Genomic DNA, 24,943 nt, shown 5'->3' on the forward strand with positions numbered 1-24,943 from the left:
GTGTTATCATCAAGTCTAAATCAAATTACATGTTAATAGGTCAATGCAATAAAATCAAATACTTGCTTAAAAAATATCTATTTTAGCTGTACCTACTAAAGGACAAACATAAATATTACTACATTTTAGCAGAATTAGACACGATCTTAAAAAAATACAGTGTTATTGCTCAATATAACCAGTGATTTTAACCAGAATCGTTTCCCTCCAACAACTAAGCATGTAAATGCAAATGACTCTACCGATACATTTTACAGCATTCCACCATCATATTTAATGCTTCAGGGTAAAAATAAACTGTTTATGAACACTGGCAAATAAACCTACAATCTTTTGTTCTACTCCGGTTTATGGTCATTCAGTGGCAGGCTAGCAAACGATCGAACAGGAAAAGCCACATTTAAGGATCCACTCTCGCTAGCCACGACTGATTATTCCTATATACATTACACAAATGTCCATAAATGTAAAGGTTGTGAAATCATTAACAAGAAGGAGAGTGACCATGATACACAAAAGAAATTGTTTTACCTCAACTATGATCAGTTCAACACTATCAAAACCTTAAATAATGATCACGACTGTAATGAGATTTAAAAGCATTAGATGGAATGGAGAACTCAAGGTTAAAGGTTCAAAATTAGAATTTATTGCCATTAGGCTTAACAATTGATACAGCAGATGGAGTAACTCATGGAAATTGACTCCTAAATTGGCAAAAGTTTATTAAACCAATTCTAAACTTTCTATCTGGTGAATCCCCTCTGGAAAATTGGCCAATTACTGATGATATGTTACGCATCTGGGATAAATTAATAAGAAACGCAAAAAGTATCTACCATGGGGGAGTGCACCCACCGCGTGTCGCCGTGTGGGCGAATGAGATGGATAGATGTATGCTGGCAGAGACCACAGTCTTTGGGGCTAGGGGCTGCCCCAAGAAATGGGATAAAAAGTGGTCGCAGTGGAATGTGTATCGAGGGAATCTCTGTGTGTCACCTACTGTTGAAATGGGAATGAACACATGAATGGGCCGGGAGGAGAGGTTATAGTCCACATCAAGTACTAACAGCTGTCCTTTGATCTGTCGAACATATTAGAGTTGTTTTCCAATCATGCATGTATGGCTTTGATGAAAAACCAATAAACAAATTTATAAAAAAATAAATAAAAAAAAGTATCTACCATAAAAATCTCTTATCCAGCGTCAAGAAACCCTGTTCATGCAAATGGAATATACAAAATAAATACCTAAAAAACCAGTTGAGGTATAAAATACTCGACATAAAAGGAATATTCAAGAAAATGCTTGGGTGCAACTAATGGAGGCTAATAAAATAAACAATTATAAAGCATTTTAGATCTTGATTGAAAACGGAACCAAGATGGTCTCTAAGCAAGATCCAAAAGATTACTAGTTAATTGCTCTTCTGGGTTTTGAAGACTAACATTTTGCAAAAGATTTACTAACTATTCTTACTATAGGGGCAAATTAACAGAATTTGATACCATTAACTCAAACTGGCTTCTGATCACGCTTTTCAACTATTGCTAATGTTTCCTCTATGACTCTTTTCACAAAAGCAATCAAAAAACAATACCACATTATATGTAGTGTTTGAAGACTACCCTATAGAGTTTGACAAAATAAATCATCAGCGCTTATGGAATAAACTTTAAATGGGAAATAGACCAATCTCTCCTGCACTTTGTGATGGAGTTACATTCAAAATCTTGGTTGAAAATAAGACTAACAAATAGGAACGTTATATCACCCAAGATGTCAACCCAAAATGGTCAGAAACAGGGTTGTATTCTAGTACCACTCTTATTTTCACTGTACATTGCTGACCTACCTGAATGCCTAAATCCTGTGGTGAAAAGACTGCCACCTAAACTGGAAACACAAGGGATTAAGCATCTGGTTTACGTTTACAATCTGGTAATTCTTGCACAAACTTCAAAAGGCTTACAATATTAACTAACTCATTTAAACAAGTTCAATTTAGATAATGGGTTCTCTGTCAACTATTCAAACACCAAAATAATGACCTTTGGGAGGAATAGCAAACTAACATCATGGAACTTGGGTAATGCACCAATAGAAATTGTCAATCAGTACGACTATGGGAAATGCTAACTGACAACAAACTATCTTGGACCAATTACATTATCAGAAAAATCTGCTATCACAACAAAATTGGTAATGAGGTTTGCAAAACTATACAGAGGTAGAACAAGTGGCTAATCATTTAAAGCATTAAGAATGAAAATTACACCTTTGCCACTCTTGTTTCCCGTGTATTCAATATGAATAACATAGTCGGATTGCAAAAAAAGTACATGCAAAACATCAAGTGATGTTTAAACCTTCAAACATCTACTCCGTATTGCGCATTAAGATTGGAATGTAAATTAAAACATCTATACATATCTCACATTGCAGCAACAGTAAATCACTTTAGCCGATTATACCATAGCAAAATTGTCAACTTTGTAACATCTATTTTTCACAGAACTAAAAATTAATTCATACAAAAACCTGTGATTAAATTTAACATCCATAGATAAAGTAATTAAAGAATTCAATCTAGTGTCAACAGTAATACATGGTAGAATGAGCTGTGCTATGCGGAAAGAGCTACTAAGAAAAACCTTCCTTGAAAGCAGCAAAGAAAATGACCTTAAATCTTTGATGAAGTACAGACACATTGATTTGGTGAATGAATCTTGTTTTTCAGTAAATCAAGAATACATTAAAACAAATCTATAAGACACAATAAAAAAGAAATACTTAAGATTTAGGCTACTTTATATACAAATATTTGAGTCTGACGGAAAATGGAATCCAAAACCAAGAGCACTTGTTGTTTGTGTGGTTATAAAGTAAAAATGCTTATTCATATAGTTTGCATTTGTCCAAAATTGTAAACATTAAGGAATCTTTATTTACTGACATTTTTTAAAGAAATGAGCATCAGAACAATCAGGGAGGCAATTTAGTTATTGTCTTACAACAAAATCCCATATATTTATTGACAAATTAATTAACATTTTAGACTTAGCTTATTGCATGCTGGAAAAAGGTGATTAGGCTGATCTAACATTTTTAACTGTATATAATAATTGAGATTGTTTTCATAAATGTGCATGATTGTTCTATATTTAACATGTTTTATTGTAATTTGTGTGACAGCAAATTAAAGCTACCGGGCCATCCAAAATAAAACAAAAATATTATATGTAGAAAGAATATAAACAATAGTGAAAAAATGAATAAGTGCTCCAATGGGTCTTGAAAGTGGGACCATAGTGCAAATTAGTCCAGCTCATAAGAGCAAACAGTTGTATAAGGGGTGAGTTGAGCCTAGTGACCAAATCAACCTTGGGACCTCACTCTTCTGGAAGAAAATAATCACTAAATAACTGGTGCACCTTGAAAGGTGACCCTCAATGACCCATGCCTGGCAAAAGATTGTTGGATGAGCAGTGTAGCTTTTATCAGTTATTTCTGTGGTTGCCCATTTACAGAACTCTCCTCTTTCTAAATGGTTTGTTAATTCAGGCTCCATTGTTTCAGACAGAGCTAGCAAGAGTTAGTGATTAATTTTGTGAGAGTTTAAAAGGTTCTGGCCTGCATGAGGTGGACTTTAGGACACCGTCAACACTTCTTCACTGAAAAGATCAATAAAATCGGACCCTGCATCTGTATGCAAAGATATTGGTGAATACGTTCAGGCATGCAGGGCTAGCACTCAGGTTAAAGAGAGTACCTTGGCTGATTATAGATTTTTGGAGTCATTGGAAATACCTAGGCACCCTTGAGAGTTATTTTCCATGGACTTTATTATGGACCTGCCAAAGCATCAAGGCTGTACTACTACAAAGTAGTGGTGGATTCCTTCTCTAAGATGGGACATTTTAAACCTTTTTGAAGATTACTTCTGCTTTTCAAATGGTAATAATTTTTCTATTTGAAATCTGGATTGCATGTACTACCCCTGAATGTAGTCTCAGAGAGAGGAGTGTAATGTATTTCTAAATTGTGTGCTGTGTTATGTCAATCTAAAGGCCAGACAGAGAGGTTGAATAAGACCTTGGAAGAATATCTATGGTGCTATGTTGATACCACAAAGTCTTATTGGAAGTCGTATATGTCTACTACTGAGTTTACAAATAAAAACTCAAGCCATTCCTCCACTGGATTTATTTTCCTCTATGCTACCTATGAGTCCCACCTGAGAACTTGTCCTATGCTACCATCTCCTTACAAACACATGCCCACTGCTCAGAATCTTCTTTTTAAACTGAATTGCAAGTATGTAAATGTGGGAGATTTGCCACTTGCATCCTTTCGTCAGTTGTGCGGTAGGTATGCTGTATACTGGTATAGGCAACTCCTTTTTAGCTATTGCCTGTCCTTTCTAATTAGAAATATTGATGAGATATAATGACCAATACATACATCTAAATAACTTGTAGTTTCTTGTAGATAAATGACTACTCGTGGATTCCTCAAATTAGTCCATAATAAAAATATTGATATGCTATCCGTAGTTGTTCTTCTGGGTTTAAGTGAAACAAAAGAGCAACAGAATCCTGTATAAGGAATGATGTAATGAATGCAATGTCGGTAAGAAGATTTCCTTCAAAGTCTTTCTTAGCATTTTTAGGAGGACAGGAGCATTTTTGAAGATTAATCTGCATTTTTTACCACTTTTAGGAAACATCTTTACCCTGGAAGTTCATATGAAATGAGGTTTAGGCAATAACATCTTCCACTTTTTGTACATTATCCGAGTAGGAGACAACATCAAATCTGCAAGAGTAAGACAGGTCTATCTAAACATATCTAAATAGAGGTTTTAGAGAAATTCTCTCAGTAAACAATTATTTGCATAGAGTATTAGGAGACGTTATGTCCTGGATTGGGTACAAACCAGACTTTCATGCAGTATGTTGCTAAATAACCTACAAAAATAGTTTAGCAATGGCAATTAAGGGCATAGTACATACTCGTTCCAGAGAAATTGCTTGAGGAATATATTTTCTGTGACCTTGCACGTAATTGAGGAATGTCCTAAACCTGAAATACTTCAATGAGGATTTACCATTAAATTTGAGCTATTAATTGATTTGAATACTAGCTCACCAATGCAGGCAGAATGAGGTTCAATAATTCACAAGATGATAAGGCATGCTGAGTTTAACGGGTTGGAGTTTGGCTAATAATTTAAATTAGGCAGCTGATTTTTATTGTTGAAAAGTGTTTTTAACTACTATTAAAGGTAATACAATTGGTCCTGAAGAAGTTGTTAAATAAAATGAGTCTAAATTCATCAACCTTGTAAGGGGAGCAAATGGATATTTTCTAAAAAAACATTAGGATTGACATTGAGCAATGAGAAAAAAAAAAAAAACGATTATTTTTTTGTCATTAGTTCAATATATCCCCTATTTAGAGCAAATAGCATGCAGTTAAACATTGCTGACTGTCATGCTGATAGATATAGATGCATTTTATTATTTTATTCTTAACCGTGTGAATTATTTCACTAATGCTACATTAAGTAAATGTATCTTTGAGCCACTCTTGTATACCTCGATACAATATTGATCCCTAGTTGAGAACATTATATATATTTGATCCCCTGATCTCTTGGGGCATGGGACATGTTCTCTTGGGACACGGACCTCCTTTGATTATATGACTTCTGAGACAAATAGAAAGGGGTTGTAGATGATGCAGCTGGTTTTGAAGATGGTGTGAACCAGCAAGTGGAGACAGCGAAGATCTATCAGGTTGGGGGTGATGTGGTTGCATTTCTTCAGGCCCTTGATTAGGCATGCAGTGACTCCCCCCAACCTAAAGCAGGGCTAGAGGAATCTGGGAAGCCACAGACCTTGGCATTGCCCCTCTTCGGATGTGAGAGTACCAGTGTTTGAACAATAGTTCTGGAGTTACTTTCCTGAAAACACAGACCTTACAATCAAAGAGTATACTACATTCAGAGAGCTGACTCAGACAGCATTGCACCAACTCTTCCTACATACGAAAGTGAAACCCTTTCTCCCAGGAAATGATTTAAGAACACTAACACAAGTGCTGATCCTCTCCCACCTTGGTGGAGAAAACGATCTGCTCAGTGGCCATACCAGGCATCACCAGCTAGGGTTATGGGTTTTATAAGAGAATCAAAAGTTTAATAATATATCAAATATCTTAATATATCTACAGTAAGAATTTACATCAAATTGTAAAAAAGCACTAAATCAAAATACACAACATAGAGGTAATGCATCTATAATAAAGTGATAGACCAGGCCTATGTACATAAACGCTGTATATCAACCTTGATCAGTAATTGATCGCATAAATGGGAGCAATTCTAAAAACAAAAAACACACAAAACAACACAATGCAGTGATCATAAAAGAGGTTGGATGCTTCAAGCAATGTCTGCTAACATGCAACATTTGAGATCACTATCCAATCGCAAACACTATAAAAAGGAAGCCTGCGCTTCTACCGCTAAAGCCTGGTTACTTTGTTACAGTTCCACAAACCTTACTATTCACGATCTTATAGATCGCAAGCACCTAAACGAAGGCTGAAACTAAGAAAATAGAGGCACAAGCACCAGGCCTAGTTCTGGATGCAATACTTACAACAAGCAAACAAAGGTAGGTTACTATAATGATGGACCACACTATTAGAACTATTACGAAAAAAGGAGATCTAATGTATGTGTTATAGAATGGAATTCAAGTATTAGTTAACTGAAATCTATAGGTAGAAACATATGAATCCATGTTCTTTGCACATACCTTCTCTCCATTTTAGGGGTACCTTTAAAATAATTTAGGTTTTATGTATGAAGAAATTGGATAAGTGAAAGGCATTGGTCACCTTGAATTGTGACCATGTGGCGAACCAAGTAAAATGAAGAAGGATTTGTTGATCAGGAATGAAAATCTTTCAAAACCCTTCACAATGTCAAATGTAGATAAGTAGCTGAAATATGAGGGGGGAAGTAAACAGGTTTCACTAGCCATAATCTTTTCTGCAGGCTAAACTGCAACATTTGCCAATCTGCTGATTTATTGAGATAATACAGTCCTCCTTCCTACATGAATACACCTCCTCTCCTTGGCATTTATAGCTATGGTGCAATTCGTTTAGCACAGCACATGACATGAAAAAATTGGCCTTACCTTCATGTGTGATTTCAGATTGTCTTTGCGGGCACAACGAAAAGGACAGAGGGGACACTGGTGACTTTTTAAACCAGTATGGATCACCATATGCCGTTTCCAGTAACTTTTTCTTTTTATAACTAAACCACATATGGGGCACTGGAAAGGCTTTCCTCCTTCATCTTCTGAGCCTTTAAATAGAGAGAAAAACAAAAAGCTTTTTATTAATGTTATATTTAGGACAATAATACAGGATTTTCCGTGATGTACGTATATATTATGTATGCATTTGCAGCCTGGTTTTTAGAATGGGGAAGCATTTAATGTGGTAGTATTTCAGAATATCAAATTATGAAAAAAGAAATGATTAATCCTGTAAGTCCACATCTTTGTACTGTTCCTCCTGTACATTGCTACCATTTTCTGCTCTCACATCTGGCCCTAGCCACACCCAAACTGTGGTGTTAGTGTTCAATCTCTGTGGAAGGACCACATACTACTGACACAGCATTGCCTGGTATTTTATTGCCCTTGTTAGGAGTTCAGCAGTGATAAAAGAGGGCCAGAGATCCTGATTCTGGCTGGCACTGCCACACTAAAATCTGCAGACTTCAGCTTTTCTCCCTGGAAAGGAGAATAAACACACAGAGATCCCGTTTACGGAGTAAGGAAAAACAAAAAAAAACAAAAAAAATCAATATATTATATTCAGTGCTCTGTGCAGGTGGAAAGTGTCAGGAAAAAGACCAGTGGGGTTCAGGGTTCTGAGTGGGAATTGGGGGGCGGAGGGAGAGAGGGTTAAGGGAGGCTTGTGCTTGACAAAGGATGGGGGTTGGGATCATTGTCTCCTCTACCCGTACAGCTTCAGGAGTCGGGTGGGGGACAGATTGTCATACTACTGCCCACTGCCCCTGCCTGCCCCATTCGTATCTCTGACGGGGTCTGGTGTCTACGGGCCCAGAATAAATCTGGACCTGGAGACGCTTGGTATGGCAATGAGTGGATTTTTAACATAAGTTGAGATTCCTTCGGGGTAAATTCTGTTGTTTGTAATGAAGGCCTATGTCTTCTGACACCTCCAGCAAGCACCGAAGCCTCACAGGTTCACCGGCAGCACTGGGCATACACTGCTCACCCTTCTATGGCCATATCCTGGTTGGAGCAATCTCTTCTGTGGTACTGCTAGCAAACAGCACAACAAGCAATTATCCTCCCACAACAAAGCTCGCCTTTTCTTCTATACCATAAATATTCTTCTTCCCTGACTACTTTGGATTTCAGATGTCCAGAGATGTCCTGTTAGTCTTAAACAGCAACTAACACAGTTTAATATACAAACATTATCGACCATGGAATAAACTACATGCAGGGTAGGTTCAGGTTATTCTGACATTCTAGGCAAGGACAATTTTTTGTGCATCCTGGATACCTTTTTATTCTGTGCAGTGCCCTTGACTTGCGTCACTGCTTGTGGTGGGAGTACCTCGTCGCCCTCAGCAACAGGTGCCATGGGCAACCGCCTACATGGCATATGTATAAAAAGTTGTCCGTATATCATCTTCACTTCTCTCAGAATAATTTAAGTGAAATGTACCCTATTCAATGCTAGATCTGCAGTAAAACTAGTAACAGATATTCATGGCCTGTTAAGCACAATGCAAAACACAACATATTCATCTCTGTAACACGGTAGTGACTTGCCTCATTTGAATTCAGAAGTGTCTAAGGAATTCTGTAATAAAAAAATCTCTTTGGGCAAAAGAAGCGGTGTTACTAGCCTGCATAGAAACACCATCCCTATAACTACCTGTGAGGAATGCAACATGTTCCAAACTTCTCTCTGCAGATCTTCAGTCCTGATGACAGTATCACCCAACAAGATAACACCTTAAATCCATTTTATTGTGTCTCCTGCACGTCAGTTAGAATTTTCAAAATGTTGGGTCGCCCGCACTGGACGTTGAAGTCGGTGGTCCCATGGGGCACGTTGGTGCCCGACTTGAGAGGAGGTGAGGAGCAGGAGCGGGGGGCCTTGAATGGTGGCTGTGGATACAGACTGGGCTGGGGTCCAGATAGGCCGGAAAGGTGAACGTGAGACCGTGTAGGACCGCTCGCCAGCACTATAAACCACGATCTGGACACGGAAGAGCCAAGACGCACTGTGGAGTGGCACGGCCTCTTCCAGACGCCTTAATGTGAAGACCCATTGCATGGGCGACGGAATCTGAAACTAGGGGCACAACTGCAAGATTTTGCGGGCATTGTACATTTGGCCTGACCGGTTGTTCCCTGAATTGTTGCGGGGAGGCGCTGTCTCGCAGAAGGTGGTTAGAGGGGCACTTGAGTCGCGACGTGTGTTGCTTCAGCCTACTTCTGGAGTGTTGAGGGCTCGAGACCCTTGCGACCACTCCCTGGCCGCCTCAAGAAGGGCATACCAGATTCACGGCTGGAGATCACACCCCCCTGGTGATGGGAAAGCCTAGAGGGAAGCAATTGGGCCTCCCCCGGAGCAGGACGACAGTGCACCTGATCAGGTGCAAAAGGAGTCGGGAGGTGAACTCTAAGAAGTACCTCTCCATCAGCAGTTGGTGACGATATTAGAAGCTATTGCCGACACCAAGGCAACACTACACCAAGCTATCAGCACTGTTGCGGTGGGCCTGGGCTTGCTGAGGATGGAGCAATCTAAGCTAGCGGACAGGGTTAAGCAAACTGAATCCTCCCTAGCGGTTCTTACCCCCATGCAACAGGCCCTGAATGGTCAGGTCGGGGAATTGTCCAGCAGGGCTAACGTACTGGAAAGGAGAGCTGAAGATGCAGAGGGGCGGAACCGGAGGAACAATGTGAAGGTCTTGCGTCTCCCAGAAGGAGTGGAGGGCAATGACATGGTCAAATATTTGTAGGGTTGGCTCCTTGAGGTGGTGGCGCCTGAAGGCCTGTCGCAGTTCTAAACATTGGAGAGCCCACCTTGTGTCTGCCAGGCCACCTGCTCTGGGGAGGCCTCCGTGTCCTGTGGTGGCCAGACTGCTTCACTTCAAAGACAGGGACCTGTTGCTACAGAAGGCACACTCAGAGGGGCCGTATGAGGTTGAGAACAGTAAGGTGTCACTATTTCCTGACTATACTCTGGAGGTTCAGAGGCATCGCACCTCCTTTCTCGAGGTCTAGAGAGCTTTGCGGGAGGAAGGGATCCAGTATTCATTGATGTTCTCGGTCCGGCTCCGGATAATGTTAGACGGGAAGACTCACTTTTGCGAGGACCCCAAGTCCGCTTGGGAGTGGATTGAGGCCTACAAAACCAAAGGTCCATCTTTTCCGCAAAAAGAAGGAGCTCAGACAAGAAATCGGGAGTCTGGGAAGAGACTACGACGACGGCAAAAGCGGGAGACCGCAAAGAAACCAAGCCGATTACAGACCGAAAAGGAGAGAGCGGAGGAGCTGTGTAAGCAGTGGTGGACATGATGCAGGGACAGAGATCGTCATTGGAGAGAGGCTTGGGATCAAGGGGAGGGACTGATGGTTCGGAGTCAGACACGTCCTGTTGTAGCAGTGTACAGTTACCTGATATGACTCCTCAAACAGCCGATGGGATAGTATGATTAGAGGACTGCTAATTCCATCCTTCCCTTTTACGCCCACCCTTACTTGCTCCCCTGTTCGCAGCTCACCCCACTTCCTGCTCTCCCTCATTTAGCCTTCTCTTCTTCTACGCGGGGGTCCCCGGGGAAGGCAAGGAAAGCGGCCAGGTGCACGCCTGGGTTCAGGCTGGAGCGGCCAGCCAGGGCTGTGCCGTCTTGAGTGTATGTATGTACCTTGGTTGGGCACTTGCTGTGATTGCCTTGCTCCCCTTTAGGTACTAGTGCTAGCAGCTTTGGGCCTTCACTTGTTGATGCAGTTTTGTCGGTTTGGGCGAATGGTTGTTGCTAGAACGCTCTGGGGTTGGGGAGGTGTCCTAATCGGGGTGTTAGTTGTTGATTTTAGTTTTGTGCATGCGGACGGGGGCGGAGGAATGAAGCCTGGAATCTCCGTGGACAGGAGTGTGGTGGGCGTGTCTGGGGGAGGTTTGGATTACATCCCAACTCAATGCATAACACATTCAAGTTCATCACATGGAATGTGAGGGGGATGGGGTCCATGGCCAAACGGTACAAGATTTATGCATACCTAAAGGGGAGAGATGTACAGGTGGCCCTCTTGCAAGAGACCCACCTGACTAGTGGTAAAGTGGATAAACTATGCAAGAGGTGGAGGGGCCGGATATACACTACTACCTACTCAGCTTTTGCTAGGGGGGCATTGATATGGGTGAGACCAGGGTTTCCCTTCGAGCACGCCAGCACTAAAGTGGATAGCGAGGGAAGGTATGTTCTGGGGACAGGTAGATTGGCTGGATGGGAGGTGATGTTTGGGAGTGTGTATGTGCCTAATGTGGATCAAGTGCTATTCCTCACAGCCCTCTCAGTGCAAATGATAGACTATATGAGGGGAAGGGCGGTCATTGGTGGCGATTTTAATTGTGTGGCGGACACCACAGTGGATAGGTCACATCCTCCCCTCCCGGGGTCGCAGACTCACCGGGTGGCAGCGGGGTTCCGAAACTGGATGAGTCACTGGGCACTGGAAGATACCTGGAGGGTGCAACACTCGACGGATAGGGAATACTAATATTTCTCCCCGATGCAGCAAGTACACACTAGAATGGATGCTTTTCTGTGTAAACTAGACTTTAGTGCATCCGTTATACAAACGGAGTACCTGGGTAGTACCCCTTCGGATCACAGTCTGTTGTTGCTGACCTAACAACCGATAGGGAGAAGACCCGCGATTCCGCTGTGGTGACTGAACTCCTTTGTGTTGGAAGATGGGCTCTTCCGGGACTCTCTGAGGGCTCTTATTGAGACTTATTTCCTAATTAACGCCTAGTCTGCGTCCTCGGTGTTGGTTGAGTGGGAGGCATTCAAGGTGGTAGTGAGGGGTCACTGCTTTGGGCAATCCATTGGTGCACAGCGGGAAATTAGACAGGAACTACTGGATATGGAATCCCAGATTAGACAGCTGGATAATGTTCAATGTCAGGGAACGGATTCTGCTGAGATTTTACAAAAGGCTCATGCTAGTTACAGTGACGTACTAGAGAGATTGCGGTGCCACAGTTAAAGGGAATACTTAGACAGAGTGCAGAAAGAGGCGGGGAGGGTCGGCCGGCTATTGGCTTGGTTGATTAAGCCGGAATGTAGAGTTGCACCGATCATGCAGGTCCAATCAGACTCCGGGGAGTCGGTACATGACCCTGATGCCATCAATGATCTGTTCTGTACTTTTTACGAGAAATTATATGCCAGCCCTGGGCCGGTCTCTCATTTGAAATCCGGGACTTCCTGGAAAATCTGCCATTAAAGGTGCTGGATGAACGAGTGTAGGATGATTTGGGAGGATCTGTTACCCTACATGAGGCCAGGGCTGCTATTGCAGCTATGGCAAAGGGGAAGACGCCGGGGCCTGAAGGACTCCCGGCAGAATTTTTAGCTGCTTATAAAGACCTATTGGCGCCCAGACTGGTGACTCTATATGCCGAATCCCTACACCGTGGGGTCATCCACGAGTCGACCCAGAGCGCATCAGTGATGTCAGGAGTGATGTCACTGACCATGTCATGAGTGATGTAATATGTGACGTCATCAGCAGTGCATTGCGGGCGCGCGAGTTATAGTTAGCTGAACTAACTATAACGGGGGAATTTCAATGGTTTTGTACGAGTGAAAATTCCCTGAAACCTATCTTTTTTTCAGTGAATTTCTAAGGTTTTTTAAATGCTAATTCCTAACTATAACGTGCCTGAAACCTATGGTTTTTTCAGTGAATTTCAAAGGTTTTTTAAATGCTATATTCTATCTATGCCTACAGAGATAGGACATGTGAAGAAAGAAAAAAAAACGCACAGAAAGAAAAAAAAAAGAAATGCAGGAAGAAGCAACAGAAGTCCTCAAAGAAGAAGAAAAGTGCAGGAAAAAGGATAACATGCAGAAAGAACAAACAGAAGAGCAGAAAGAAGCCTTGTTGCAAAATCACCCTGTACCCTCAACTTTTTCAGACGGATGCTGGTGGTAACTGAGTCTGACTAACCAGTCCTAGAGCCAGTGCTATGTTAAAAGACACTCAGAATACAGTGAAAACACCTACATACACTAGGGAACACTATGCGTTGGCGTCCCCCTGTGATTAGCATGACCTCCTCTGTAAGCCCCTCGTATATAATAGGGCAGGGGATTAAAACTACCTCTTAAAACGCGCCACAGGGCGTGTTTGCACACGTCACCTCAGGCCCCGTCCCCTCCCTTCCCCACTGTGTAAACACACCCTGTGGTCGTTTTAAGTTGGGAGATTAAGTCCCCTTGAATCCTGAGGGTCCCTACGGTCCAACTAGACCACTAGGTACCTCCAGTAAGCGCCACAGAGCTGCGTTGCAGAGAGGTGTAAAAAGTGGCACAGCCTAGACCACCTCTCTGCAACGCAGCTCAGTGGTGCTTACTGGAAGCACCTGGTGGGCTAGTTAGCCCCCAGGGGCCCTCAGGATTGAAGGGGAATTATTTATCCAACTTAAAACACGCCATAGGGTGTGTTTGCACACGTCACTTCAGGCCCCGTCCCCTCCCTTCCCCACTGTGCAAACAAGCCCTGTGGCCATTTTTTAAGTTGGGAGATTAAGTCCCCTTGAATCCTGAGGGTCCCTAGGGGCAAAATAGCCCACTAGGTACGTCCAGTAAGCGCCATTGCAGAGAAGTGTAAAAAGGGGCACGGCCTGCACCACCTCTCTGCAACGCAGAGCAGTGGCGCTTACTGGAAGCACCTGGTGGGCTAGTTGGCCCCCACGGTCCCTCAGGATTGAAAGGGAATTATTTCCCCAACTTAAAACGCGCCACAGGGCGTGTTTGCACACGTCACCTCAGGCCCCGTCCCCTCACTTCACCACTGTGTAAACGCGCCCTGTGGCCGTTTTAAGTTGAGAGTTTAAGTCCCCTTGAATCCTAAGGGTCCCTAGGGTCAAACTAGCCCACTAGGTACCTCCAGTAAGCACCACAGAGCTGCGTTGCATAGAGGTGTAAAAAGGGGTGTGGCCTCAGAACACCTGTCTGCAACGCAGCTCCCTGGCGCATACTGGAGATACCTGTTGGGCTAGTTGGCCCTCAGGGACCCTCAGTATTGAAGGGGAATTAATTCCCCAACTTACAACTGGCCAGGGGGCGCGTTTGCAGAGTGCTGCAAGGAGGGGGCGTGGCCTCCGGCGCGATGCCGGTCTTTTATTTATTTTATTTTTTTAAGAAGGAGGGCTGTGTGGCCCCCCTTCTTTTTCTAATTTATTGGCCCTGGGGACCCCATCCCCCAGGGCCTGCACCCTAATTTCTTTTGTTGAAAAAAATAAAATGTGGCCCTCCCAAGGCCTTAATCGGCCCTCAGGACCCCAACCCCCCGGGTTATTTAAAAAAAAAAAAAAAAAATTCTTTAGGAGGGGGGCTGCGTTGCCCCCCTCAGGCCACATATGGCCCCGGGGACCTCATCCCCCGGGGCCAGCCTTTGTTTTTTATTATTTTTAAAAATATATATATTTATAGAAACACCTAGGACATGCTGGACAAACCATATCTACCTATCACCATGACGATTTGCGTGATATTCATTAAAAGGCGACTATGCATACAATGAATCCACGTGGAATGTATTTACACCGCTAGTGAAGCTCTGACATGTCTGACGCCCTACCGTGCCTAATCCCGGCACCCCCGCCAGTGGGTACTCTCCAAGTATACACCCTTGTCGTTTATTTATACAAACATGGGTAGCTATTGACGGGCACATTTAATACACACGCACACCAAGCCATTCAAAGGGGATTCGACAAAAATTCGACCAAACTATGCAAGAAACCCCCCTCACGGTTACTAAAACACACATCCACTGCCGGATGTGTAATACTTTTTATTTTACTCTCTGGAAAGGAGACAAACCTCACTTGAGAGTCACAGCGTGCTCCTGGCTGAGCCCAATGCTGTGTTACACCCACCAGTGCCCGCCGAGTGCCACATACCTCTGTGTTATATTCCACCAGCTAGTGCGTATGCTATGACACTCTCTCGCCCATGTGCACTGTAACACCACCCCATGAATATGTCATGCCACACTTGCCTTCGCACGGGTTATATTGCCCCATCTAACGTGCCTTCCTCGATGCCTATGTTATAACGCACAGCGCTATGCCATACATATTACAATCTGGGATCCATATCTTTGTCACAGTGCATATGCAACGTTACACTCCCCAGCACATATTTTATATTACAACTTTAGAGACTAGATAGGTTACACAACACTGCCCAGTGCATATTACACTCCAAGGCGCATATCACATAGCACACGATAGTGCCTGTGCTATCTCGCGCTCTCCAATGAATCTGTCATTGCGCACAATGTATTGCATATTACATTTCACACCCCGGTTCATCTTATATCACATTTTTTGGTGCATAGTTTATATCATATACTATATCTAGTTTTCATTTTCAATCGTGCTCTCAGGACTATGTTCTATATAACACTGCGTCCACCTACCCTTTTCACGGGCATTACATTTTGCGATGGGGGGTGGAGGGTCAGGGGGTGTTTCTGCCAAGTGAGCCCGGAGTCACAGTCACAAACGTCCTCTTCTTCCTGAATAAAAGTGAGATTATGCTGCATACTTGTTCATATTTTAAGTAGTTCGCACAGACACACATTTTAAAAACAATAAAGTTCCTAATACCCACCTTCTCTGAACAGTTAGCTTGCTGCCCCATCCACCTCCTCCCTATCCTCTGTTGTCTGAATCCATGGACTAGCCTCCTCCCTCCTGCCATGCATGGTCTGATGTGCTGCCACTGCCCTCCATTTAGCATGATGTACCAGTCCACTCCTCCTGCCCTCCAGTGCCCAATTCTATGGCCCATCATTGACCTCCTGCTTAGCCTCTGTGCTTAGCTTGCTGCCCCTACTCTCCTTCCCCCTGCCCTCCGATGTCTTTGTGCATGCCCCTGCTCCATCCTTTTTGCCCACCATGTTCCATAGACCTGCCACTCCTATCTACTCTGAGTGTTCTGTTGAGCTGCCACTCCCCTCCCACCTGCCTAGCATTGTCAGATGACTGTAACCTGTCCCTGCCACCTCCACCCTGCCTGTCTACATGCCATGCCCCTATCCCCTTCCTCCTGTCCTCCATGGTCCATTTTACTGCCACACCCTTCTGCCCTCCCTGGTCTGTTGTGCTGCAACTGCTCCTCCTGCCTGCCCCGCGCGGTCTGTTGTGAGGCCCCTTCCCCTGAACTCTCTTGTCTGTGCCCAGGTCCTGACCCCTCCCTTCTATCCTCCATGTCCTTTGTGCATGCCCCTGCACCCTCCTTCTTGCCCATCATAGCCATTGTGCTGCCACTAACCCTCCCGCTTGCCATGCATGGTCTTCTGTGCTGCCATGGCCCCTCCCACCTTCCCTGTGTGGTCAGCTAGCTGCCCCTGACCCCCTCCCACCTTCCCTCCATGGTCTGTGTGTATGCCATCATAGGCTCACTGTTGCTCTCCATGGTGTGTCTTGTTCCTAGTGCCCATCCTGCCTGACCTCCATGGTCATCTTGCTGCTCCTGCCCTGCCCCCTTGCCCCCAGCCCTCTGTTTCCATGTGCAGACCCCTATTCCCTCCCTCCTGGCTTGTCTGTTCCATTGTAATGCCCCTGATCCGTCCCTCCTGCCCTTTATGGTCTGTTATGCTGCAGCTTTCTCTCCTGTCTGTCCATTATGGTCAGCTAGCTACCATTGCCTCTTTCCCCTCTGTTCTCTGTTGTCCATGTGCATGGTCCTGTCCCCTCCCTATTGCTTTCTATGGATTGTTGTGCTGCACTCCCGTCCCGCATGCACTGTGTGGTGTATTGTGCTGCTGCAAACCCTGATGCCTGCCCTGTTGAGTCAGTTTGGTGCACCTCTCCATGTCCATCCTGTCCTCTGTTATCCAAGTCCATGTCCCTACCCCAATTCCACCTGCCCACTATGATCCAATGTACCTTACTTGCTAACATTTTGAACTTGGTAGGGAGATTTTGAAAAAAAAACTGGGGTATTGATTTTCCCCTTTGAGTTACATTGAAAAAGAGGAGATTGTAGACAGGAGACAGATCAAATAAAGCCCATTTGAGCTTAAAAACATTGGACGTTTCCTGACTGAAAACGGGTCTGTTGGCATGTATGGTTGTACTACCACTGCCTCTTCCTTCTGCCCACAATGGTGTATTATATTGCCACAGCCTCTCTTGACAGTCCTGTATTGTTGGTTTGTTGCCCCTGCCCCCCTTTCCACTGCCCTCCATAGTCTGTTGTGCTGCCACTGCCCTTCCTGCCGGCTCAGTGTGGTCAAATTGTTGCCTCTGCACTCTCCTACCTGCCTTCAATTTTCAGAGTCCGTGCCCCTGGCCTCTGCCTCTCAACAGTATCCCAATGAACAACTAGATTGCTAACATTCTATATTTATTACAAAAGTGTGGAACGCCTGACGTCATCTTGATGTAATCAAAACAGTAATACCTAGAGCATTTCCTTTAGAAATGACATAGAGAGGGTCTTATTTGCATCAAAATTATGGTTAGTGCTCTAAAAAACTAAAATGAGGACATATTTTCTGAGTTTTCAAATAGCGACAAAGAACTTTTAAATTATTTGTAATCTTTATGTTTTTTTATCCAGTTGACCACTTGATTAAATGTTGCACCTAGGGGAGAGGATGTGGTGTTACTTCCAGAGCTGCAGACTGGGGAACCAGGTTGGAGTTTCTGCTTCAGCTCAACATTCTGTGATTCTGGTCAAATCACTTAATCTCCCCATGTCTACAACCAAAATGAATTTGATCTTGTGTGATGTAACTAATGCTCATGTAAAGCACTCCAATACCTGACAAGTCTGCACTATATAAAACTGGAAATACACAAAAAATAAGTGTTTTGCACACTTCTGTCATTGGGCTACATCTGGGTGAAATTTGTGCTGCATTTGGGCTCTTTTGTCTCTGGTGGCCATCTTGGGAGATGTATTTGTTATGAACTTTCCTAATCTCCTCATTTCCTGCAAGCTCCTCAGTAGGAAATACTTTCAGTTTTTTACTTTGGTTCCATCAAGAAGGCATTCAGATGTGTCACACATTTGCCATAAATTCTGAATGTTAGCACTCTAGTTGCTCATTAGATCACTGTAGTAAAGCTACTGCTCACCAGGGAAGTCTGCTGCTGGTATTCAAAGTGCATGTTTCAGTCTGCATGTCAGAATTTTTTTATGAAATAGAAGAGGATTTGAGAAGTCAAAATGTGCCCTAATTTTTCTTTCTGCAGCACTAATCATAATTTCTATGGCAAAATGAACCCCCTCATTTTGTTCCTTTGTAAATTAAATGTTTTAAGTGTTACCACTTTATTCCAATCAAGATGGCTTCAGGTGTGGAATACGTTAGTCATAAGTAGGACTGTTAGCGCTCTAGTTGTTCTTTAGAACACTCTGGGAAGCTGCAGTAAAACACAAAGGAATCAACTGACAGTTTCTGCCCTTGTTGGATGTACATGTTTTACTGAGAATGTCAGACTTCATTCTCACATGACTGAGAAAGATAATGTGAATTTACAGAAAATATGCTCTCAGTTTAGCTTATAGATCACCTTCCAAACCTCTGTGGGAAAAGCATGAGAAAATAGTTTTCTCTCAAACATGATTCATGATATCACAGCAGAAGGCTTTTTCACATGGTAAAATCACCTTAGAACACACCACAATTCCTAAAATGAGTATGGTACCATCAACAAATGATTTATAATGTAACTAAAGTCTTAAAACCTTCTATTAACTGCAATGCTTTTTAATAAGGTGATATCATGTATATTGGTCCCAAGATGGCTGCCGACACTTCTTGGATGAAGTACTGACAGCCAATCAGTTCTCACGATGAGATGTGTGGTTAGGCTCCGCCCAGATATATCTATCTTTTTAACTCTAATTTTCTCAGGAACTACTGAACAGATTTACACCATTTAAGCAAAAGGCACGAGTCTGAATTGGGGACTACTTCTTTGGCAAATTTGGTGTAATTCCGTTCAGCAGTTTGGGCTGTAGCGGCGTCAACAGGTCCTATGGGAAAATGCATGGGGAAAACGCGTTTTGGGACCCCCCTTTTTTCTCGGCCCCCGTTTGACGAATCATCGTGAAATTTTCAGGATAGGAGCAGACCGGAGCTGGCCCAAAGTTTGGAAAATATCGCGAGGATTCGTCAATCAGCACCAACGTTATTCCAAATAGAATGTTGCGGATTTCCTATGGAAAATAGGTCCTAACTATAACTACCTACTGGCGACTGCCAGTAGGGGATATAGATATATATTATCTACTGGCGGTCGCCAGTAGATAGTTATAGTTAGGACCGTGTTTCCATAGGAAATCCGCAACATTCTATTTGGAATAACTTTGGCGCCGGTTGACGAATCCTCGCGAAATTTTCAAAATAAGTGGGGCGCTCCGCTCCGCTCCTACCCTGAAAGTCTCAGGGGGATTCATCAAGCGGGGGCCGAGAAAAAAGGGGGGTCCCAAAACGCATTTTCCCCATGCAATTTTCCATAGGGACCTTTAGTCCAAGGTACAGCCCTAACGGCTGAACAGAATTACTTGAAATTTGGCAGAGAGGTAGGCCTCAGCTCAGGGAAGTGCCTTTTGCAGGTCTGGTGTCAATCTGTTCAGTAGTTCCTGAGAAAATCAAAAGTAAAATCATATATATATGTGGGCGGAGCCTAACCACACATCTCATCCTGAGATCTGATTGGCTGTCAGCACTTCATCCAAGAAGTGTTGGCAGCCATCTTGGGACCAATATACATGATAGCACCTCATTAAAAAGCATTGCAGTTAATAGAAGGTTTTAAGACTTTAGTTACATTATAAATCATTTGTTGATGGTACCATACTCATTTTAGGAATTGTGGTATGTTCTAAGGTGATTTAACCATGTGAAAAAGCCTTCTGCTGGGATATCATGATTGAGAGAAAAATATTTTCTCATGCTTTTCCCACAGAGGTTTGGAAGGTGATCTATAAGCTAAACTGAGAGCTTATTTTCTGTAAATTCACATTATCTTTCTCAGTCATGTGAGAATGAAGTCTGACATTCTCAGTAAAACATGTACATCCAACAAGGGCAGAGACTGTCAGTTGATTCCTTTGTGTTCTACTGCAGCTTCCCAGAGTGTTCCAAAGAACAACTAGAGCGCTAACAGTCCTACTTATGATAAACGTATGGCACACCTGAAGCCATCTTGCTTGGATTAAAGTGGTAACTCTTAAAACATTTAATTTAAAAAGGAACAAAATGAGGGGGTTCATTTTTCCATAAAAAGTATGATTAGTGCTGCAGAAAGAAAAATTAGGGCACATTTTGAGTGACTTCTCAAATCCTCTTCTATTTCATTAAAAAATTCTGACATGCAGACTGAAACATGCAGTTTCAATACCAGCAGCAGTTTTCCCTGGTGAGCAGTAGCTTTACTACAGTGATCTAATGAGCAAAAAGAGTGCTAACATTCTGAATTTATGGCAAATGTGTGACACATCTGAATGCCTTCTTGATGGAATCAAAGTAAAAAACTGAAAGTATTTCCTACTGAGGAGACTGCAGTAAATGAGGAAATTAGGAAACTTCATAACAAATAAGTCTCCCAAGATGGCCACCAGAGACAAAAGAGCCCAATGTAGCCCAAATATCACCCAGATGTAGCCCAAGTATAGCCCAATGACAGAATGTCCCAGAGTGTTCTTAAAAACAACTAGAGCGCTTACTGTCTTCATTATGACAAAAGTATGGTACACCTGAAGCCATCTTGATTGGAATAAACTGGTAACACTTAAAACATTTAATTTAAAAAGGAACACAATGAGGGGGTTCATTTTGCCATAGAAATTATGATTAATGCTGAAGAAAGAAAATGAGGGCACATTTTGAGTGACCTCTCAAATCCTCTTCTATTTCATTAAAAAATTCTGACATGCAGACTGAAACATGCACTTTTAATACCAGGAGCAGACTTCCATGGTGAACAGTCGTTTTACTACAGTGATCTAATGAGCAACTAGAGTGCTAACATTCAGAATTTATGGCAAATGTGTGACATATCTGAATACCTTCATGATGGAATCAGAGTAAAAAACTGAAAGCATTTGCTACTGAGGAGACTGCAGTACATGAGGAAATTAGGAAACTTCATAACAAATAAATCTCCCAAGATGGCCACCGGAGACAAAAGAGCCCAAATGTAGCCCAAAATCACCCAGATGTAGCCCAAATATAGCCCAATGACAGAAGTGTGCAAAACACTTATTATTTTGTGTTTTTGCAGTGTTATATAGTGCAGACTTGTCAGGTATTGGAGTGCTTTACATGAGCATTGGTTACATCACACAAGAACAAATTCATTTTGGTTGTAGACATGGGGAGACTAAGTGATTTGACCAGAATCACAGAATGTCGAGGTGAAGCAGAAACTCCAACCTGGTTCCCCAGTTGCAAAGTCTGCAGTTCTGGAAGTAACACCACATCCTCTCCCCTAAGTGCAACATTTAATCAAGTGGTCAACTGGATAAAAAAACATAAAGATAACAAATAATTTAAAAGTGCTTTGTCGCTATTTGAAAACTCAGAAAATATGTCCTTATTTTAGTCTTTTAGAGCACTAACCATAATTTTGATGCCAATAAGACCCTCTCATATATGTAATTTCTAAAGGAAATGCTCTAGGTATTACAGTTTTGATTACATCAAGATGACGTCAGGCGTTCCACACTTTTGTAATAAATATAGAATGTTAGCAATCTAGTTGTTCATTAGGATACTGTTGAGAGGCAGAGGCCAGGGGCACGGACTCTGAAAATTGAAGGCAGGTAGGAGGGTGCAAAGGCAACAATTTAACCACACTGAGCAGGCAGGAAGGGCCGTGGCAGCACAACAGACTATGGAGGGCAGTGGAAAGGGGGGCAGGGGCAACAAACCAACAATACAGGACTTGCAAGAGAGGCTGTGGCAATGTAATAGACCATTGTGGGCAGAAGGAAGAGGCAATGGTAGTACAACCATACATGCCAACAGACCCGATTCAGCCAGGAAACGTCCAATGTTTTTAAGCTCAAATGGGCTTTATTTGATCTGTCTCCTGTCTACAATCTCCTCTTTTTCAATGTAACTCAAAGGGGAAAATCAATACCCCAATTTTTTTTCAAAATCTCCCTCTTACCAAGTTCAAAATGTTCGCAAGTATGGTACATTGGATCATGGAAGGAAATGGGGTAGGGGCATGGACTTGGATAACAGAGGACAGGAGGGACATGGAGAGGTGCACCAAACTGACCCTGCAGGGCAGGCATCAGGGTTTGCAGCAGCACAATACACCACACAGGGCATGCGGGACGGGAGTGCAGCACAACAATCCATAGAAAGCAAGAGGGAGGGGACAGGACCATGCACATGGACAACAGAGAACAGAGGGGCAAGAGGCAATGGTAGCTAGCTGACCATAATGGACAGACAGGAGAGAAAGCTGCAGCATAACAGACCATAAAGGGCGGGAGGGACGGATCAGGGGCATTACAATGGAACAGACAAGCCAGGAGGGAGGGAGTAGGGGTCTGCACATGTAAACAGAGGGCTGGGGGCAAGGGGGCAGGGCAGGAGCAGCAAGATAGCCATGGAGGTCAGGCAGGATGGGCACTAGAAGCAAGACACACCATGAAGAGCAACAGTGAGACTGTGATGGCATACACACAGACCATGGAGGGAAGGTGGGAGGGGGTCAGGGGCAGCTAACTGACCACACAGGGAAGGTGGAAGGGGCCATGGCAGCACAGAAGACCATGCATGGCAAGTGGGAGGGTTAGTGGCAGCACAATGGCTATGATGGGCAAGAAGGAGGGTGCAGGGGCATGCACAAAGGACGATGGAGGATAGAAGGGAGGGTCAGGACCTGTGCACAGACAAGAAAGTTCAGGGGAAGGGGCCTCACAACAGACCGCACGGGGCAGGCAGGAGGAGCAGTTGCAGCACAACAGACCAGGGAGGGCAGAAGGGTGTGACAGTACAATGGACCATGTAGGACAGGAGGAAGAGGATAGGGGCATGGCATGTGGACAGGCAGGGTGGAGGTGGCAGGGACAGGTTACAGTCATCTGACAATGCTAGGCAGGTGGGAGGGGAGTGGCAGCTCAACAGAACACTCAGAGTAGATAGGAGTGGGAGGTCCATGGAACATGGTGGGCAAAAAGGATGGAGCAGGGGCATGCACATCGGAGGGCAGGGGGAAGGAGAATAGGGGCAGCAAGCTAAGCACAGAGTTTAAGCAGGAGGTCAATGATGGGGCATAGAATTGGGCAATGGAGGGTAGGAGGAGTGGACTGGTACATCATACTAAATTGAGGGCAGTGGCAGCACATCAGACCATGCATGGCAGGAGGGAGGAGGCTAGTCTATGGATTCACACAACAGAGGATAGGGAGGAGGGGGATGGGGCAGCAAGCTAACTGTTCAGAGAAGGCGGGTATTAGGAACTTTATTGCTTTTAAAACGTGTGTCTGTGCGAACTACTTAAAATATGAACAAGTATGCAGCATAATCTCACTTTTATTCAGGAAGAAGAGGACGTTTGTGACTGTGACTCCGGGCTCACTTGGCAGAAACACCCCCTGACCCTCCACCCCCTATCGCAAAATGTAATGCCCGTGAAAAGGGTAGGTGAACACAGTGTCATATAGAACATAGTCCTGAGAGCACGATTGAAAATGAAAACTAGATATAGTGTATGGTATAAACTATGCACCAAAAAGTGTGATATAAGATGAACCGGGTGTGAAATATATGCAATACATTGTGCGCAATGACAGATTCATTGGAGAGCGCGAGATAGCACAGGCACTAGCGCGTGCTATGCGATATGCGCCTTAGAGTGTAATATGCGCAGGGCAGTGTTGTGTAACCTAGCTAGTCTCTAAAGTTGTAATATAAAATATGTGCTGGGGAGTGTAATGTTGCATATGCACTGTGACAAAGATATGGATCCCAGATTGTAATATGTATGACATAGCACTGTGCGTTATAACATAGGCATCGAGGAAGGCACGTTAGATGGGGCAATATAACCCGTGCGAAGACAAGTGTGGCATGACATATTTACGGGGTGGTGTTACAGTGCACATGGGCTAGAGAGTGTCATAGCATATGCACTAGCTATTGGAATACAACACAGAGGTGTGTGGCACTCAGCAGGCAATGGTGGGTGTAACACAGCATTGGGCTCTGCCAGGAGCGCGCTGTGACTCTCAAGTGATGTTCGGCCCCTTTCCAGAGAGTAAAATAAAAAGTATTACACATCCGGCAGTGGATGTGTGTTTTATTAACCGTGAGGGGGGTTTCTTGCATAGTTTTGGTCGAATTTTTGTCGAATCCCCTTTGAATGGCTTGGTGTGCATGTGCATTAAATGTGCCCGTCAATAGCTACCCATGTTTGTATAAATAAACGACAAGGGTGTCTACCGGGATTAGGCACGGTAGGGCATCAGACATGTCAGAGCTTCACTAGTGGTATAAATACATTCCACGTGGATTCATTGTATGCATAGTCGCCTTTTAATGAATATCACGCAAATCGTCATGGTGATAGGTACGTACG

General features: G+C 43.6%; 1 protein-coding gene across 2 annotated transcripts in view; it reads right to left on the bottom strand.

Annotated features, from left to right (window-relative positions):
• The window catches only part of ZNF827 (zinc finger protein 827), a 581,455-nt gene that overhangs the window by 328,642 nt on the left and 227,870 nt on the right, over positions 1-24,943 (bottom strand). For both annotated transcript variants that reach the window (XM_085641623.1, XM_085641624.1), the window contains exon 3: positions 7,216-7,388. In XM_085641623.1, the coding sequence (XP_085497749.1) occupies positions 7,216-7,388 (173 nt within the window). The remainder of the gene's footprint in view (positions 1-7,215; positions 7,389-24,943) is intronic.

This window comes from Triturus cristatus, chromosome 2_2 (assembly GCF_964204655.1).
Source record: "Triturus cristatus chromosome 2_2, aTriCri1.1, whole genome shotgun sequence".
In the NCBI taxonomy this organism is placed as follows: domain Eukaryota; kingdom Metazoa; phylum Chordata; class Amphibia; order Caudata; family Salamandridae; genus Triturus; species Triturus cristatus.